This window comes from Macaca fascicularis, chromosome 14 (genome assembly GCF_037993035.2).
Source record: "Macaca fascicularis isolate 582-1 chromosome 14, T2T-MFA8v1.1".
In the NCBI taxonomy this organism is placed as follows: domain Eukaryota; kingdom Metazoa; phylum Chordata; class Mammalia; order Primates; family Cercopithecidae; genus Macaca; species Macaca fascicularis.
Window position 1 is genome coordinate 93415514 of NC_088388.1, and position 18357 is coordinate 93433870.

General features: G+C 38.0%; 1 protein-coding gene across 5 annotated transcripts in view; it reads right to left on the reverse strand.

Annotated features, from left to right (window-relative positions):
* MRE11 (MRE11 homolog, double strand break repair nuclease) overlaps positions 1-18357 on the reverse strand; it is a 77972-nt gene that overhangs the window by 9407 nt on the left and 50208 nt on the right. For 3 of the 5 annotated variants that reach the window (XM_005579376.4, XM_045371157.2, XM_005579375.4), the window contains exons 15-19: positions 17458-17677; positions 16041-16124; positions 7207-7265; positions 5863-5930; positions 290-365 (exon numbers count right to left, since the gene is read on the reverse strand). In XM_005579376.4, coding sequence (XP_005579433.2) covers positions 290-365; positions 5863-5930; positions 7207-7265; positions 16041-16124; positions 17458-17677 — 507 coding nt within the window. The remainder of the gene's footprint in view (positions 1-289; positions 366-5862; positions 5931-7206; positions 7266-16040; positions 16125-17457; positions 17678-18357) is intronic. The other 2 variants (XM_074015085.1, XM_005579378.4) reach the window with 1 other exon arrangement.

The window sequence follows — 18357 nt, forward strand, 5'->3', positions numbered from 1 at the left end:
ACATGGACATGAAGATGGGAGCAACAGACACTGGGAACTACTAGAGAGGGGAGGCTGACAGTAGGATGTGTGTTGGAAAACTGTCTGCTGCTCACTACCTGGGTGATAAGATCTGTACCAAACCTCAGCATCATGCAATTCCCATGTAACAAACCTGCACATGTACTCCCTGAACCTAAAAGATGAAGTTATTTATCAAAAAAAAAAAGTTCAGCAACTAGCTAGCAGTCTCTATTTAAACTTTATAAAGTTAAAAATTAATTAAAATTTAACAATATTACTTATTTACCTCACTTGATTCAAAATCAACCCCTTTCGATACTTGGCTCTGGGACATGATTTTGCTGGATGATGTGCTGGACCACCTGAGGCAAAACAAAAACAAAAACGAACACAATGAACTACATGATTCATCAAGTGTGCCTTTCTGGCTAAGTTTTTCAGTCTAGCAGCTGCCATGAATATAAATAACACACAGTTCCCTTAAAATCTACATCAGAGGCAATAAAACTACAAGGAAAAGGACTCTGGGGCTGAGGTTTGAATTCTGGTTTTGCCCTTTACTACCTGTGTGGCTTTGAGCAAGTTACTTAACTTCTCTGTGCTTCAATTTCCTCATCTGTAAAATGGGGATAATAATTTTACAAAGACTAAATGTGTTAATATGCTTAAACACTTAGAACAGTGCCTGACACACATTAAGTACTACAACGATGCTTACTTACATTATTATAGTACTTATCATACAAAAATGTATCCATTACCATCTTCCATTTCTGAAAACCATGGGAACATTGAAATATTTTCTACTCAAATCTCAGTTAATAAGAAAATCGTAATTCCTACTCTTTTTACTCCTTTTTTTTTTTTTTTTTTTTTTGAGACAGAGTCTTGCTCTGTCTCCAGGCTGGAGTGCAGTGGCATGATCTCAGCTCACTGCAAGCTCCACCTCCCGGTTCAAGTGATTCTTCTCCATCAGCCTCCTGAGTATGCCACCAGGCCCAGCTAATTTTTGTATTTTTAGTAGAGACGGGGTTTCACCATGTTGGCAAGGATGGTCTCTATCTCTTGACCTCGTGATCCGCCCACCTCAGCCTCCCAAAGTGCTAGGATTACAGGCGTGAGCCACCACGCCCAGCTGATTCCTACTCTTATAAAGCTTAACTTGCAGTAAATTCCTATGCCTTTTAACTAATAAGAAATTTAAGTCATTTTAGATCGGGGCTAGTAAGCAAATTTAGCCCAGCACCATGTTTTTTTTTTTTTTATGGCCTATAAGCTAAGAATGGTTTTCACATTTTGAAATGGTTACATCTTAAATGGTTATACAAGTGTCTACCTATATAATATCCCTGGTTTTGCCTCTTGACCTGCCAAGCCTAAAATAATTCCTATCTGGCCCGTTAAGAAAAAGTCTGCTGATTCCTGTCTTCAGTAAAAGCAGTGTTTATAAATTCTTAGTCTACAATTTTATTAACATGCTTTGGGATGTCATTATAGCAAAAGAAATATGTCCAAAGGTCTTATCTGCATAAAAGAATGAGAATCATGAGATCTTATGTCAGAAGTAAATAGAAAAATTCGCAGGTCCTTTAAAAGGAAAGGACAGAAGGATTTATCAGGCAAACTTGAAGAGTAACTAAGGTTCAGAGGTAGCAGATCAGCACATTTATCAAGGTCCACTCTAGTAGATGGCAGAGCTTAAATAGTTTAAATTATAAATAAAACACCATGCATAACCTGCAATTACTAAAAAATTCTGCAAAACAGTCTAAATTATCATTTTGATGCTGTAATTAGAAACACCAATCTGCCAAAGCTGATTTCTGATGTGTTTCCAAAATGTCAATTTTGGAAATTGCCTCTAAAATTTTAAACAGCCTCTGAAAACTTAAATGATTCTTATTGCTTGCACAATAGTCAGAGAAGTTAGTTACCATACCAAGCAGCAACAACAGAGATGAGTTTGGGGTCAGAATGCCTTGCTTGTATGACTAGTTGGGTGACCTTAGGTAAGTTACTTAGCCACTGTGCTTCATACTTCATCTGCAAAATGGGGATGATAAAGTTATAACTATACTCTATCTCCTGGGGAAGCTGTGAGCACCACACAAGCTAACTCACATGTAAAATGCTCAGAGCAGTGTCTGGCACATAGGAAGTGCCAAACAACGGTGAGTTATATTACTATTTCATGTCTAAAGAAGTCGGCAGACATTTATACAGCTAAAGAGTAAACAATCTACTGTGATAACAAAAGCAAACTATTTTTTCTTTAATATCCTTAAGCATATATAAAAAATATCAAAATAGTATTTTGACCCATTTCTGGGGGAAAAAAAAAAAAAACTTAGAAAGCTAGATCTGATTTGTGTGTGCTTCAATTTACAAAGACAACAACAACCAAACAAGGACTTCCTTCCAAAACCTGAGGTATCCTGATAATCTTCCGATACATCTCCTTTTCTGTAAGAGAATCTGAGTTAGGTTTCTATCAGCTGGAATCAAAGGAGTCCTGAGAAATTCAAGTAAACCTTCATGAGCTAAAATAAGTCCCTCCACTACTTACCATAAACATAGAAACTGACTTGCATCTGTGCCCATCTTGGTATTTTTTACTCCTATAAAGGCCAGTATGGCCTTCTGCAACTTTATACTCTCCTGGACTTTTCTCATGTCTTTATTGTTTTTTTCTACTCTACCCAAAGGTTGGGTAAGGTTAAAACTGCAGGCTAGGAAAACAAACCCTCTTCTGCTCTGCCTTCTTTTTTGAGGTGATCCTATCCATCCCCACGGTTTTAAGTACCATCTGCATGCTGTCCAGAGGTAAATCTAAGTATCATTTCAAACCCCTCATCTGAGTTCTGAATTCACACATTCAGTTGCCTATAACCTCCCTTCGTGTAAGTTTCTAGGCATCTCAAACTTTTCATATCTACAGTGGAACTTTTAATTATATGCCTATCATTCCCTACAACACATCTGTTCTTTCTTCTTTTATGCCCTTCTCAATATATGGCACAATGTGAATGCTCAAGCAAGAAACCAGAAAATCAATCTTGATTCCTTATTTTCCCTCATTCCAAATATTTAATCCATACTCAAGTTTTGTCATGTCTATCTTCAAAATATATCCTGAAACCATCTGATTTCTCCATTACACCTACCACTAGCCTGTGCAAGCCTCCATCATCTCTCTTAGCTCAAACTCCCTGCAGCACCCTCCTTTCAGCTAAGTTTATTTACACTTGTTCTGCAACCACAGTGATCCTTTGTAAATGTAAATCAGAAGGTGCCACTCCTCTCTTAAAATCCTTCTGTGAATTCCCACTGCATTTATAAGGACATTCAAAACCTTTGTAGTGCTCACCTGCTCCTGCAGTATGATTTACCCTGCCTCTCTTTTCTATTCTCATCTCAAACCACCTCCTTTTCCACCACACTTGAGTCACTGGCTCCTAAATAACATTATTAAACCTGCTTCTTCAATAGACTGTGATATGGTTTGGCTGTGTCCCTACCCAAATCTCATCTTGAAGTGTAGATCCCATAATTCCTAAGTATTCTGGGAGGGACCTGGTGGGAGATAATTGAATCACAGGGGCAGCTCCCCCATACTATTCTCATGGTAGTGAATAAGTCTCACAAGATCTGATGGTTTTATAAGGGGAAATCTTTTTCACTTGGCTCTTTTTCTCTTGTCTGCCGCCATGTGAGACATGTCTTTCACCTTCTGCCATGATTGTGAAGCCTCCCCAGCTACGTAGAAATGTGAGTCCATTAAACCTCTTTGATTTGTAATTGCCCAGTCTCTTTATCAGCAGCAAGAAAATGGACTAATACAGGCTGCATGCACTTGTCCCTCTGCTTTACGCAAGGCCACGTTTCCCTTATTAAAATTTCGGCTTAAATGTAGCCTCCTCAGAGGCTTTCCCTGACCATCCTTCAAAGTAGATGCCTGTGTCCTGTGCCACTGTTTCTTCTCTCTACACCAGATCATTTCCTTTAATGCATGCTAACTGATCGGCTGATCACCAGCTCAGATGTCACCTATCTTCTTTGTAAAACCTTCAGTGACCTTTCCCAGGAAGATATTGGCACATCCCTTAGATTTCGTTACACCTGAATAAAACATTTATCTTGGTGGATTAGCAGTGCCCTGTAATTAGCATACCACTAAAGTGTAAATTCTCTGAAGGAAGAAACATTTCTTTTATCTTTCTATCCCCAGAACCTAGCATGATGTTTAAAGGACCTAATAAGTGAACATGGAACTATACTTACACTTGTTCTAACATTAACCTTTAAGTCACATAGAGTTTATATTCTCAGTGGGGTCAATATCACAAAAAACAAAAATTGGCTCCAGGGGATAGAGTGGGATGAAAAATCGTAGCTATTACAATAGTTTTTGGCCCTCTCAAACTCAACCCTACCCCAAAAATTTCATTCTTTAAGTATTTAATTTCTAATGTTAGGGAGAAATTGAATTACATCTAAGTTACTTAATTCTTCTCCTTGGATAATCAAGAAATGGCTGAGATCATGAAAAAAAAGCTGGAGAAACACTAATATAAGGTTTTTCCTCAATCACCCTTCTTTCTGGAGTTCCTGCTCATGCCCTTACTCTCAGCTGGGACCACCATCCTCCACCCTACTAAACCAAATCTTATCTTTGAAACCTCAGGTCAGTTTTACTCCCTCCATGAAGCTGCTTCTTCTAGCCCACATTCCTTGTTCCTTTTTTCACCAGCCCACAAGCACTCACGCTTATGGGTCTGTAATATAAAATTCTACACCTAATTATGTACTAAATCATTCTTTGATGAATTCAAATATGTTCATTTCTCTTTTCCACTACAACTGAAGTTACCTGAAGACAGAGGCCATATTAAAGCATTTGCTATGCCCCTCTCTCATCAGACCTAATATAATGCTCAAACAGAAAATAAGTACAAAATAAGGCAGTTGATTACTTTATTAAGTAGAAACTCTCATTAGTCGAGCTTTGCAGTATTCAACCAAAATGTTAATGTATAAAAGCAAATGGTAATAGTGAATCAAGTCAAGCTTAACAGCAATAGGCCAAAAATCCCACAACACACAGGAAGAGCATGCAAGTCCTCTGAAGACAGAGTGACTCTGTGTGATCCCCTTTTTGGTGTTTAGTACAGCACCATGTGTAGTTAAGAATATAAAAATAAGACAATGACAAAAAGCTGAAATCAAATGTTAGCAAAATACAAAATTATTTTCTGTTATTTGGAAAGAACATAGTCTTCCATTAAGAAAAGCACTGAGGCCAAGCGCGGTGGCTCATGTCTGTAATCCAAGCACTTTGGGAGGTCGAGGTGGATGGATTGCCTGAGCTCCAGAGTTCCAGACCAGCCTGGGCAACAATGCAAAATCCTGTGTCTACCAAAAATACAAAAAATTAGCCGGGTGTGGTGGTGCACATCTGTAATCCCAACTATTCAGGTGGCTGAGGTGGGAGAATTGCTTGAGCCCAGGAGGTGGAGGTTGCAGTGAGCCAAGATCACATTACTGCACTCCAGTCTAGGTGACAGAGTGAGGCACTGTCTCAAAAAATAAATAAATAAATAAATAAAAAGAAAAGCACTAATAAAGTCAAAAGGAAAAAAAATTACAGGCTATTTCAATTTTCACTGAAAATCCTTTTACTAATGCTGCATCAACTCTATAAACTAGCCCTTGGTCTGTTTTCATTCCTCTATATACTTTACTAGTTGAAAGTAAGTCTGTTAAACTTATATGGCATAGAAAAATGTGTAACTATGGAATTTTGGATAATTTAAAATTTTTTTTCAGATGTTTCTTTTTGCAGAATATCACTGCACCTACCTTTGATCTGTCTTTGAAGTGGTAGGAAAAATGTCTTCTTCCTCATCTGATTCATCTACCTCAATCACCTGGCAAGGAAACAAAGCAACAAATGGTTTTTGTGAGAATTGACTCTCTGAATAAACATGAAAATGAAGAAATGAATTAAACGATTAAATCTTAGTTATATATGAGCCACAAAAAAGGAGACAGAAAGCTATAACCATTAAAACTAACACTCAGTCTGACCTCCCTCCAATGTCCCTCTGCATTCACAAATGTTACTTTTTGCTCACCTCTCTCCTGGTCATCCCAGGAACCTGAGCACCTAAGGAAACCCAGTTACATTGGTGAATGACTTGCATAGGCTCGTATGCAGACCCTGTGACTTTCCTCTTGGTTTCTTATGAGAGGTGAGACCATCAGTGTTCCATCTCCAGCTTTAAATGAGGTATCAGACCATGTGGGAAATACTAGGTATCTTTCTGTTAAATCTGTCCCTCTTAAATACCATTTGTTAATGTTAAGACTCAATAAAGATATTTCTGACTGTTGATTCTATCATCCAAAATACTATTTCTCTACATTTTCTGTCATCTTGACATTTGATACACACATTTGCCATATGTTCATCTAACTTAAGTACAGATGAGGATGAAGCCAAAGACCAAATACTGAACGAACAGCCCCTGAGACTAAGGATGCAGTTAAATATCCTACAATGCACAGGACAATCCCTCACAACAAATTATCTGGTCCTCAATGTCAACGGTGCCATTATGGAGAAACCCTGATGTAGAGGGAAGAGTATTGGCTCAGGAGTTAAGATACAGTTTTGAAAGTGAAGTAATAGGAGTGTCAAGCCCATATTGGACTCTTCTTGGAATCCAAAGGAAGAGCAGAAGGCCCAGGCTAAACCTAGGGCAAACCACATGGATCACTGGACTCCAGCCTTTTCATTCATCTTAAGTCTACCATCAGCTGTTAAGGCACAGCTAGTATTTTGGGAAGGTAAGTAACAAAAGGAAACCCGGTATAGATAAAACCTCTATATCCATTGAACTCACCTTCAATATTAGTATTCCATGCATGAGCTCTTTTGGTTCAACACTGTTATCCTTGAAAACATTACTGTATACATAACATTTATGGATTTCTATAATAACCATTATTTAAACAAAGAGAGCAACCAAGAAAAAAAAAAATCAAATCCTAGAAGCCCTAGAGATAACTGGTAAAGCTCCTTCCAGCTTTAATGTTCCATAATTGTTCTTCTTTTATTTACTTTGTAAATCAGAGAGTTGACAATTTATAATGCAGAAAACATAAATTATTAATACACAACTATAAAACTTTTTTTCTTACCTCTGAATAATTCTTAGTAGTGACATTTCGGGAAGGCTGCTGTCTTGTAGATTTAAAGGCTAGAATGAAAAAGATGAAATGTGCATTATGTTATTCTTAAAATAATTTAGAAAAACTTGTATACTTCTTTAGCTAAAGACTTTCTGAGTCCTATCTGCAAAACTGCATGCTGCCTAATTATAAAACTATTTGATATTTTTTAAAATCTAAAGGGAGAGAGAATTATAGGTACACATAACTCAAGGCTCAACTGTCAGTCTCATTATTTCCCAGCTTATTTGAATACTGTTGTGTTTATAAATACGCACACACTAAAAATATTTCATAGAAAAATACCTGAAGGATAAAATCTAATCACCTAACCAAATGACCTACAGATGTATTGAAGGAAAGCCTCTGAATCCCTTCTTTGTTGTTGATGACACCTTTATCCCTGTTGCTACATTAGGAGCCATCGGGTTCCAGTAGTTTCTCATTTTCCTCTACCTTAGTAGCCATATTCAATATCTAAGAAATATTCCAGAGGAGAATTTCAGAAAAAAGCATATATTTTATTCTATGATAAAAATTCCTTTGTATCCACACCTCTTTTCCTTTTAAACTTGGTTAGATCCTTGAAGTTTAGCTAGCTCTTTATCTTTCCCTTTCTTTTTCCTTGACATCAAAACCTACAATAAAGCCAGGCATAGTGGCTCACACCTGTAATCCCAGCGCTTTGGGAGGCCGAGGCGGGTGGATCACTTGAGGTCAGGAGTTCAAGACCAGGTTGGCCAACATGGTGAAACCCCAACTCTACTAAAAATATATACAAAAATTAGCCAGGCATGGTGGCAGGTGCCTGTAATCCCAGTTACTCGGGAGGCTGAGCCAGGAGAATCGCTTGAACCCAGGGGGCAGAGGTTGCAGTGAGCCGAGATTGTGCCACTGTGCTCCAGCCTGGGCAACAGAGCAAAACTCTGTCTCAACAAAACAAAACAAAAACCTATAATAAATTTCAAACATCTAATTTAGGTTTATTTTCTCCTACGCCTTACCAGTTTGCTGATATTAAAAATATCTTCCCCAAGATGACTCATAAACTAAATAGGGCACAGAAAAACAAAGAAATACTCAAAAAATCCTGCAAAGTCCAAAATTCTCCTAGTCACAAAACTAATGAATCTTTCTATCTAACCTAAATTTATTGTGTTTGTACATGTTTCCTATTCTAGGTTCTATCTCCAAACTTGTAATATCTAAGAGGAGAAATGAGAGGCAGAAACAATATTCTTATCTGCTTTACTCAGTTACTGGTTTCACATCCTACTCTACTCAAAAGGCTAGACACAGCGACTGAATAAAAAGGCCAGAGATCATGATGATTTCAAAGAATATTTCTGTTCAATATTTATTCAGTGACTCCTCTAGCTCTGAGATCCTAGAAAACAAGATATGTTTCTTTTTATCCCAGTGGAAGGCAAAAGATGAGTGAATGTTTGTGAAATAATTTTATCAGAAAACTAAGCACTATGTTCTGTTAGGAAGACAATACGGTGTGATGGTTAAAAGCTCTGGTTTTGGAGTTAGACTCATTTTGACTTACTAGCTTGACTATGGCCAATCTCCTTGGCTTCTTTAAGACTCAATTTCCTCACCTGTAAAACAATGTTAATACTTCATGCAGAAAACTGTTGAGAGGGTAAGAAGTGTCTAGCAGATAGAAAGCATTCAAATACATGTAGCTATTTGTGGTAGCAAACACAGTAGCAGCAGTGGTACCCACAGTGGTATAAGTGAAATGTAAAGGCAGTGGCTTCAGAGGTACTTTCATTCACTTAGTCACTATCCTCTGCTGACTAACTTCAATGGAAAAATCTGGGCTGTCAACTCTTATTTACAACTCCTGTGGCTGTAAGTGTAATTTCTATCTTTTCCAATAAAATTGCAGCACATGAATTTCCGTACTCCATGGACCTTGTTATAAGAGAATTTGACCTTTATTTATCTCTTCACTCCTTCATTTAAAACAGGGATCTAGAAGTTACAGTCTGAGTTTGTTGCTTCTGTTCCAAAGTGATGACAAGTATAGTTACTACTCCACAGGTATTCTGTCAGAGGCTTAAAAAAAAAAAAAAAAAAAACACCAAATCCAACCTGATAAAAATGTTTTACAAATTTATACTTTAAAAATCAGTTCATTTTTCAAAAAAAAGCCCAGTACTGAAGGTAATCAGTTAAGTTAGCAAAACCATTATATCAAATCAATTAGATAAAAGACAAATTTAGACCAATGATTCACATCATTCATCTTTATAACCTTATTGCAAAACACTACCACTAATACTAATAGCAGCTATCATCTATCACATTTTTACCAGGTGCTGTGATCAGTACTGTAAACACTTAAGCTCATTTAATATAATTACTCTGAAGTCAGTATAACATTGTCAATTTTATAGCTAACAGATCTGATGCTTGTAGAATAACACCAGTTTGCACTTACTGAGGGCTTAATATGCATAGACACTGCCTGGTACTTCACATACATGTTCTCATTAATCCTCAGAATAATGCAATGAGGAAGACACAATCATTGTCCCATCCTACAGATGAGAACACTCACTCCTAAAGATGAAAAACTTAACGTATTTGCTGGAGGACACACAACTAGTAAAATTGAGAAGTCAGGATCCAAAACAAGATCTTCCTGACTTTAGAACCATGGTTTTAACCCTTATGCTACACAATCTCTAAGTAATTTTTACTGGGTCATTGTCAAGTATTTAACAAGCATCTACTATGTTATGTGCCAAGCATAGTGGATACAGTGATGAGCAGGAACGATGCAGACCCCTTTCTCACAGCACTTACAGTGCAAGGGTGCTGAGCCAGCAGTAAAGAGCTGGCTATGGCTGACCCAAGGGGCCTGATTTCAGAGCCTGCATTCTTAACCATCATGCTCTGCTGCAAAATGTACCATAATAAGATTTTTGCCTACAACATAATTCAGGAAATCTGACGTTTCGTATTTTGTTTATTTACATAGCCTCTTTTCATGGATGAATACTGTTTCCTTAAAAAAATTAGTCAAGCCAATCTGTAAAACTTTTAGGGCACCATAACTGGTCTCCAGCCTCTCTACACAAATAGAAGCTTTATTCTATGTTGTCAATGGGTAACAGTCATTGCAGGCTAGGCTATTCAGACAACATGATCTCTCATTGTCTTCAAACTCACTTCTGCTGACAACAATCCAAATTAGTACCTTAAACATTAAAAAAAAAAAAAAATTCTCAATGGCATTGAAGAGCTGATCACATAGCAAGGAATTACCAGGCCAAAACTGAAGAAAAGCTAGAACTCAGAGAGGTACATTAAGTCCTTTCCCTGAGTTCCCTTTTCAATTGGGAAAATGTTAACACTGGTTTTGAGAATCCTGAAGAAAAAGAGAGAGGGCTACCATATCCCACAGCCTGCCCAAAGTGAAAACCCTGATGCATTTCCCTTCCTAAGGTGGAGCCCCAGTGGTTAAAGAGAGAAGCAGAGGTAAACAGGATTTCATAAGCATGTAACTGAATACCCCATTTTTCTAAGAGATAGTTCAATTATTTTTTTCTCTCTCTTCTTTTCTCTTTTCTCCTTTCCCCCACTTTCTACTTAGTTCTTTAGAAATGCAATTATAGTCTATTACTTCCTCTTCATCAGACACTCCCTAAAGGGGCAGTTCATCTAATTATGTGCTTGGAAGCTCCAGAGTGAAACTGTCACCCACCAGGGGGCTGCCTCTAGAGATACCAGTCAATTTACAACCCAAAGTCCTGGTATGAAACTCTCTCCAACCTAAAGAGTTTTCAGCCACCTTTATAGCCTATTTCTTCCCATGAAGATGCCAATTCAACTGCCTGGTAGATAAAACTAACACGCAGACCCCCTACTTGCTCGCTTCCTCCCCTGCATGCCCTTCCTGATAGGTCCCCTTTAAAAGCCTCCACTTTCTGCCGCAAAGGGGGAAGCAGTACCCTTAAGGTAGGAAGCCTGTATTTCTTCCCCTAAATTAGCTTTGGAATAAAAAGTCACTTTCTTTATACCACACCTTGCTCTTGTTAATTGGACTTTGCAAGCAGCAAGTGACTGAACCTGCATTTTAGTTACAAGCGTGTATCACCTGATTGGTCCAAGAAACCCTCAAATTTAGCTTAAAGTGGTCTAAGACCTGTGGTGCCCTACAAACCTAGAGAAACAAACATGAATCTTCTCTGGATGAAGATGGCTTCATCCAAGGTCTCAAATTATTCCTGCTGATAATTTTCTAGGGACAGTAAATAACAAAGCATGAAAGGAAATAAGTCACCATAAATGAGAACCAACAGAAACAGACAACAGAAAGAGGCCAAAGACATTCAGACACTAGGTTATTAGATACAAAATAACAAAAACAATCCTTACTGTGTACACATGAAAAATTAAAAACAGGCCTAAAAATATCTTCAGAAAACTTCTAAAAAGTATTAAAAGTGACAAAGCATATTTTAATTAAAGCTAACATGACATCATGACATGAAGCCAGCTGACAATGATGTATAGAACTTTTAGATTTTTTTTTTCTTTTTTTTTTTTGAGACGGAGTCTCACTCTGTAGTCCAGGCTGGAGTGCAGTGGCACGATCTCAGCTCATTGCAAGATCTGCCTCCCAGGTTCATGCCATTCTCCTGCCTCAGCCTCCCGAGTAGCTGGGACTATAGGCACTCACCACCACACCCGGCTAATTTTTTTTTTGTATTTTTAGTAGAGATAAGGTTTCACTGTGTTAGACAGGATGGTCTTGATCTTCTGACCTCGTGATCTGCCTGCCTCAGGCTCCCAAAGTGCTGGGATTACAGGCGTGAGCCATGTACCCAGCGGTGACAGAGCATATTTTAAAAGAACCAAATAGGCTGGGTGCACATCTGTAATCCCAGCAACTCAGCAGGCTAAGGCAGGAAAATTGTTTGAACCCAGGAGGCAGAGGATGCAGTGAGCCAAGATGATGCCACTGCACTCCAGCCTAGGCGACAGAGAGAGACTCTGTCTCAAAAAAAAAAAAAAAAGTGATCAGAAATAATTACTCAGAATGTAGCACAGAAAGAGAAAACAGAAAATACAAGTCATGCGAGGACAGAATAAAAAGGTCTTATATTTAACTGAAGACTCAGAAGGAAGGAGAATAAGAATAGCATAGAGGTAATACCTGAAGGGATAATGGCTAAGGATTTTTTAGAAGTCATGGAAGATACCAGTTCAGAGATTCATGAAGCCCAGTAAATCCTAAGCAGGATAAACAAGAATACTGTCTTTAGATTGATCACAGTGATACTGCCGAACACCAAAAACAGCAAGTGGAGGGAAAAACATTTTTTTTTTAAAAAAACAAAAACCAACAAGCTTAACTAATAACTGATTTCTTAATTACAATGGAAACTCAAAGACTCACTTTAAGTGATGAAGTCTACCCACTGAAGTCAAGGAAAACGTCACATAAAACAAGCCAGGACACTGGATTCCACAGGGCAGAAAAAACAAAAACAAAAACAAGACAGGACAAAAAAAGGCGATTTGGGCTAAGGTAAAGGTGGATAATCCACATCTATGACTGTCGATTGCATGCTAACCAATTTTGGTGGTTTAACATGGAAGTGTTCATTATTTTATTCACTCTTTTTCTATGTTCCTGTTTCCTCATTTTTAATACTAATAACACTTGATGAATGCCTACTACATGCCAGGCTTTTTGATCATTTAATCTTCAGAATAACCCAATACAATAGAGGTTATTATTCCCAATCATATCTAAACAAACTAGGAGAGTGACTGAGTTGTCTCAAGTCACAAAGCTGTCATTTGCTGAATGCAAGGTTGAACTCAGCATGAATCCTTTACAATTTTCCAGGCTGCCTTTTCTTTCTTTCTTTTTTCCTCTCTGCTTTTATATTAAACCTACCAAGAATGGAACAGCATCTTTCCAGACACAATTTCCTAAATGGCAATAAAGACAACATGCTTGTGAAGCAAAAAACTAAGGATCTTAGCTGGCTCTTCTGAAGTACTAAATAATACTGAGTAAAAATATAGCAATGGAATTTTTTGGTAAGGTTTGAGTCATTTAATCAACCTGATTTTATATCTTTCCTTCAATATCAGCTGTCATTTGATAAATGTTGAAAATTCCTTTAATGGAGTGATACTTACTTCCAAGGCAAATTAGTCCATCTTTACATTAATTACATAGGTTATTATGTATAATGCAAAAATTCCTCTATGGAGAACCAGTAGCTAGGTCTCTAATCTTATCTTGTTCTGGAAATTAGTACAGTGGTCAGCTATTGGTTGTGGAGTCCAGATAATGTGAGATCATTCTCAGATCTGGTACTGACAAGTTATGAGATCTAGGGTAAGCTACCCATCTTTGTAAAGCCTCAGTTTCCTTTTCTGTAAACAAATAATATAGTAAGTACCTGCTCCATAGACCTGTTAAGAGGCATGCAGTTTCATAAATATTAGCCATTATTGCTACTATTAGTGGTTTTATCAACTCAGGGCAAAACTGCTTGGCTTAGTTCCCCCACACATAAAACAGGGGAACACAGTTGTTCTTAAATCTTCTAGGTCCATTCTATGAGAAACTTAAATCAGTATGTGTCTAGCTATACCCATCCATTCCCATTGGGCCAGAAGTTCTTAAGCTGGAGAACACAATGGGCTTCATGGGAGTGGCTGAACCCTTTGAAATTGGGTGCAACTGCATGTGAGTACTTATTTAAGGAGAGAAGACATAGCTTTCATCAGATTTTTAGAGAATCCATAAGCCAAAATAGATTAAAAAGCATTGCCTTTGGGACTAAAATCAAATCTAATTCATTCCACATTTTATATGATAGAACATTATCTACATAAAGATCTGAATCTTTCTCAGGTTAGATATCCTAAGTTTCTTCAACCTCTTTTTTTTTTTTTTTGAGATGCTCTGTCACCCAGTGCAGTAGCATGATCTCAGTTCACTGCAACCTTCGCCTCCCTGGTTCAAGTATTCTCCTGCCTCAGCTTCCCTAGTAGCTGGGACCACAGGTACATGCTGCCATGCCCGGATAATTTTTTGTATTTTTAGTAGGGGACAGGGTTTTACCTTGTTGCCCAGGCTGGTTTCGAACTCCTGAGCTCAGGCAATCCACCCGCCTCAGCCTCCCAAAGTGGTAGGATTACAGGCACGAGCCACTGTGCCTGGCCAACCATTTTTTATATTATTTGGTATCTCTTCTGAATGATCATATATAGTTGACAGTCTCTTTGAAATATAATTCCAAAGAGGAGTACAGTATTCTTGGCAAGTTATGACCAATTTAGTACATAGGGAGAATTCCTTGCTGTGCAAGCTTGTCCAACCCACCTCATTTTGTTGTTTTTGTTCCATTTTCTTTTGTTTTAGGCTTTTAGCAGCCTGAAGCCATGGTTTTTAGTTTCTGTCGCTAGTGATACGAGGAAAAGAGGGATGAGAAAAGGGCTTTTACTGGCCCAACCAGAAAGAGAAACTAAGAACCCATGACTGTATTCTCTCCCTTGGACACCCCTGCAAGACTCATTAAATACTGTTTAAGACATCAATAGATTTGGACAGTTGGGTCTGCCTGCATAACTCTTACTGACCTAAGTCTTTTTCACCTGGGTTGCTGTTAAACTCATATACCTCTCACAGCTCTATCTGTGCAGCTGTCTTTTTGGACATAAATGCGGTTTATGCTGCCCTTGAGAAACTTCATCTTCTGAGAATTAGTTCAGCTCCCCAGTTTGTCAACAATTAATCCTAGCTATAAGATTATAAACATTATAATATTTAATAAATTAATATTTATAAATGTTATAAAAGTGAAACAACCTCAAATAACTAATATAAATAATATACATATGAATATATTCTAAACGCTAGGTAGAAAAAAGTATCACCACCTATCTTAACGCATACTTTTTGTAAATATGACTAACATTTTAGGCTGATTTCATAATCTACAATATCAAAAACAGTTAAACAGATTCCCTTGAGGACAATTTTTAGACCATAGGATTATACAGAAATTAATTCCAAGGGCCTAGCCATAATTTCTCTTAAGTATAGGTCACATGACTTCTCTATATGGCAAGCAGAGACTGATAGGGCAGCATGGGGGAAGCAAGGAAACAGTAGAGACAGCTCCTCTCTCTTTCGACCACTGTCCATATAGCGACCAACTACTTCACTTTCCTCTTTCCAGGATCTCTCCACCAAACAGAAACAACATTTGTCTGAAAGTAAGAAATTATAAAACCTAATTTTTTTGTTGTTTTGTTTTGTCTTTTTTTTTTTTTTTTGAGACGGAGTCTCACTTTGTCACCAGGCTGGAGTGCAGTGGCACAATCTTGGCTCACTGCAACCTCCACCTCCTGGGTTCAAGCGATTTTCCTGCCTCAGCTTCCTGAGTAGCTGGGACTACAGGCATGCACCACCACGCCCAGCTGATTTTTGTATTTTCAGTAGACAGGGTTTCACCATGTTGGCCAGGCTGGTCTCGATCTCCTGACCTTGTGATCTGCCTGCCTCGGCCTCCCAAAGTGTTGGGATTACAGGTGCGAGCCACCGTGCCTGGACTATAAAACATAATTTTAAAAGCTTACCCTCTTCAGTAACTCTAATGCATAGCAAACATCTTTTAAAAAATAATTTATCCTGTGATCCTAATTGCCCTTTTAACTTTCCAATGATGGCAACACAAATAAGGGCTACTAATGGTGATTACCTTGGTCTTCCTAATGTTGGAATTTATAAATAATCACTTGCAGTCTATACTCACCATCTATAATAGACATATTTCTAGATGCTGACACAGCAGTCTTTGAGTTCCTGCTACGCGTAGAAGTCTCCAGACCAGTGTCTGCTGTTAGAAAAATAAACAGTCAACGTACAAGCCTATCAGCAGCTAAGGTTTATTTCATACAACAACAAAAAATGAAAGTTAAATAAGTCTATGTCAAATAGTTTGTCTGTAAAAAGCTAGACATATATATAAGAACAAACATCTAGAGTCTGACCAATTTTCAGAGACTATTCTTTTAGGCCACACTTTAGTTTATCTAATTTAATTTATCCAATTAAAATGTAAGGAAATAGGCCAGGCGTGGTAGCTCACGCCTGTAATCCTAGCATTTTGGGAGGCAGAGGCGGGAGGATCACTTGAGGTCAAGAGTTCAAGACTAGCCTGGCCAGCATGGTGAAACCCCATCTCTACTAAAAATACAAAAATTAACTGGGCGTGATGATGGGTCCCTGTAATCCCAGCTACCTGGGAGGCTGAGCCAGGGGAATTGCTTGAACCCGGGAGGCAGAAGTTGCAGTGAGCTGAAATCGCACCACTGTACTCCAGCCTGGGCAACAGAGCAAAGACAAGACTCCATCTCAAAAAAAATTAAAAAACAAAAATAAAAATTTTTAAGGAAAAATTTTGTAAATATGAGAATAGTGAAAATAATCATCAGTAAAAGATGAGAATTTCTCTCCCTGGAGATTTTAAACCAAATTAATATTCATTTCATCAGCTTAAAATTCCTATGGATGCATATTTAATAAAAAGAATTTTAAAAAATCTTTAGAGATGAATTGACATAATGTGTGAGAAAGTCACTGAATGACCAATTTCTACTGGCATGAACTATTTAATGACAATAGTCTCACAGTAAATACAATGATGACAATGTTAATGACTAGTTTTAGAAATCAAATTGGGGGCAGTTTTCCTTCTTAAATCGACTTTATTATAAAGACTACTTGGTAAGCATGTGGGTATTTGTATCTTATGACAGTAACAAACATAATAATTGTATGATCTGGAGTTTTCCTCCTGTTGCCAAAGGCTTTTAGCTAACTATTTTCTTTAACAACTCATATTTGCCTACTACTTTGTACATGTGAGAATACATATGACGTTAAATGTACCCAAAAGGTACTATGTGACAAATACAATGAAGCTTTTATAAGGTATGTGCTAAGAACAATTAAAACCCTAAGTGCATGTAGCCATTCAAAATTTATTTAAGTAAAAGACACGTGTCAGAACTGCCTGAAAGACCGTCTTATATATTCTAAAAATAGATTTTTTAAAGAACCATGTTTTAGAAATAAAAACTTATAATTCAACTCTGATGAGATCTAATTCTGTATTTTCCACTCAACTGCCAAGTGTGAATATGCACAGGACTGAACTCAGCGCTCACCTCTTCCTCTTTGAGACCCTCCTCTTGATGCTGAATTCTGCCCTCTTCCGCCTCTTCGACCTCTTCCTCGGCCTCTTCCTTTGTTGGTTGCTGCTGAGATGCTATCATCAGAGTCATTAGCCATCTGTTCTGCTAAATCTATACTCATAAGGTCATCAGCACTAAAGGCAGAGGCAGACTCCTCTGACTGAGATCTGAGCGCTCTGGCCCTGGTCATAGCCTAAGGGGGAGAAGAAGGAGAAAGCACACACAAGGAGATAATGTATCATCCTAAAAATCATTAATTTAGGCATTGACATGAAGTAATCATACTATAAGAACATAAAGGAGGCTGACAGTGGCTCACGCCTGTAATCTCAGCACTTTGGGAGGTCGAGGCGGGAGGATCGCTTGCACCCAAGCTTTCGAGACAAGCCTGGGCAACACGCAAAACCCTGTCTTTACAAAAAAAAATTAGTCAGGCATGGTGGTGCACACCTGTAGTCCCAGCTACACAGGAGGCTGAGGCAGGAGGATCACTTGAGCCTAAGAGATAGAGGCTGTGTGAGCTATGATCACACCACTGCACTCCAGCTTGGGTGACAAAGAGAGACCCTGTCTCAAAAATAAAAATAAAAATAAAAAATACTCATATGTGTGTAAAGGAGAACATCCCCACCAATCAAATTTAATACTTATTATCCTGTCAGATCAATCCACCATACTACCCATGAGACCCTCTGAAAAGATTTACCAAGAAAAACAAAATTTCACAGAATCAAAATTTTCAGAACTAGAAGGAATACTGGCAATCATCCCTAATTCAATACCATATTTGACAGTAACAGACTGTTACTGAGCTACTTTGAGCTACTTTTTAGAATTGGCTCCTAGGAAATTTGAGCTACTTTTTAGAATTGG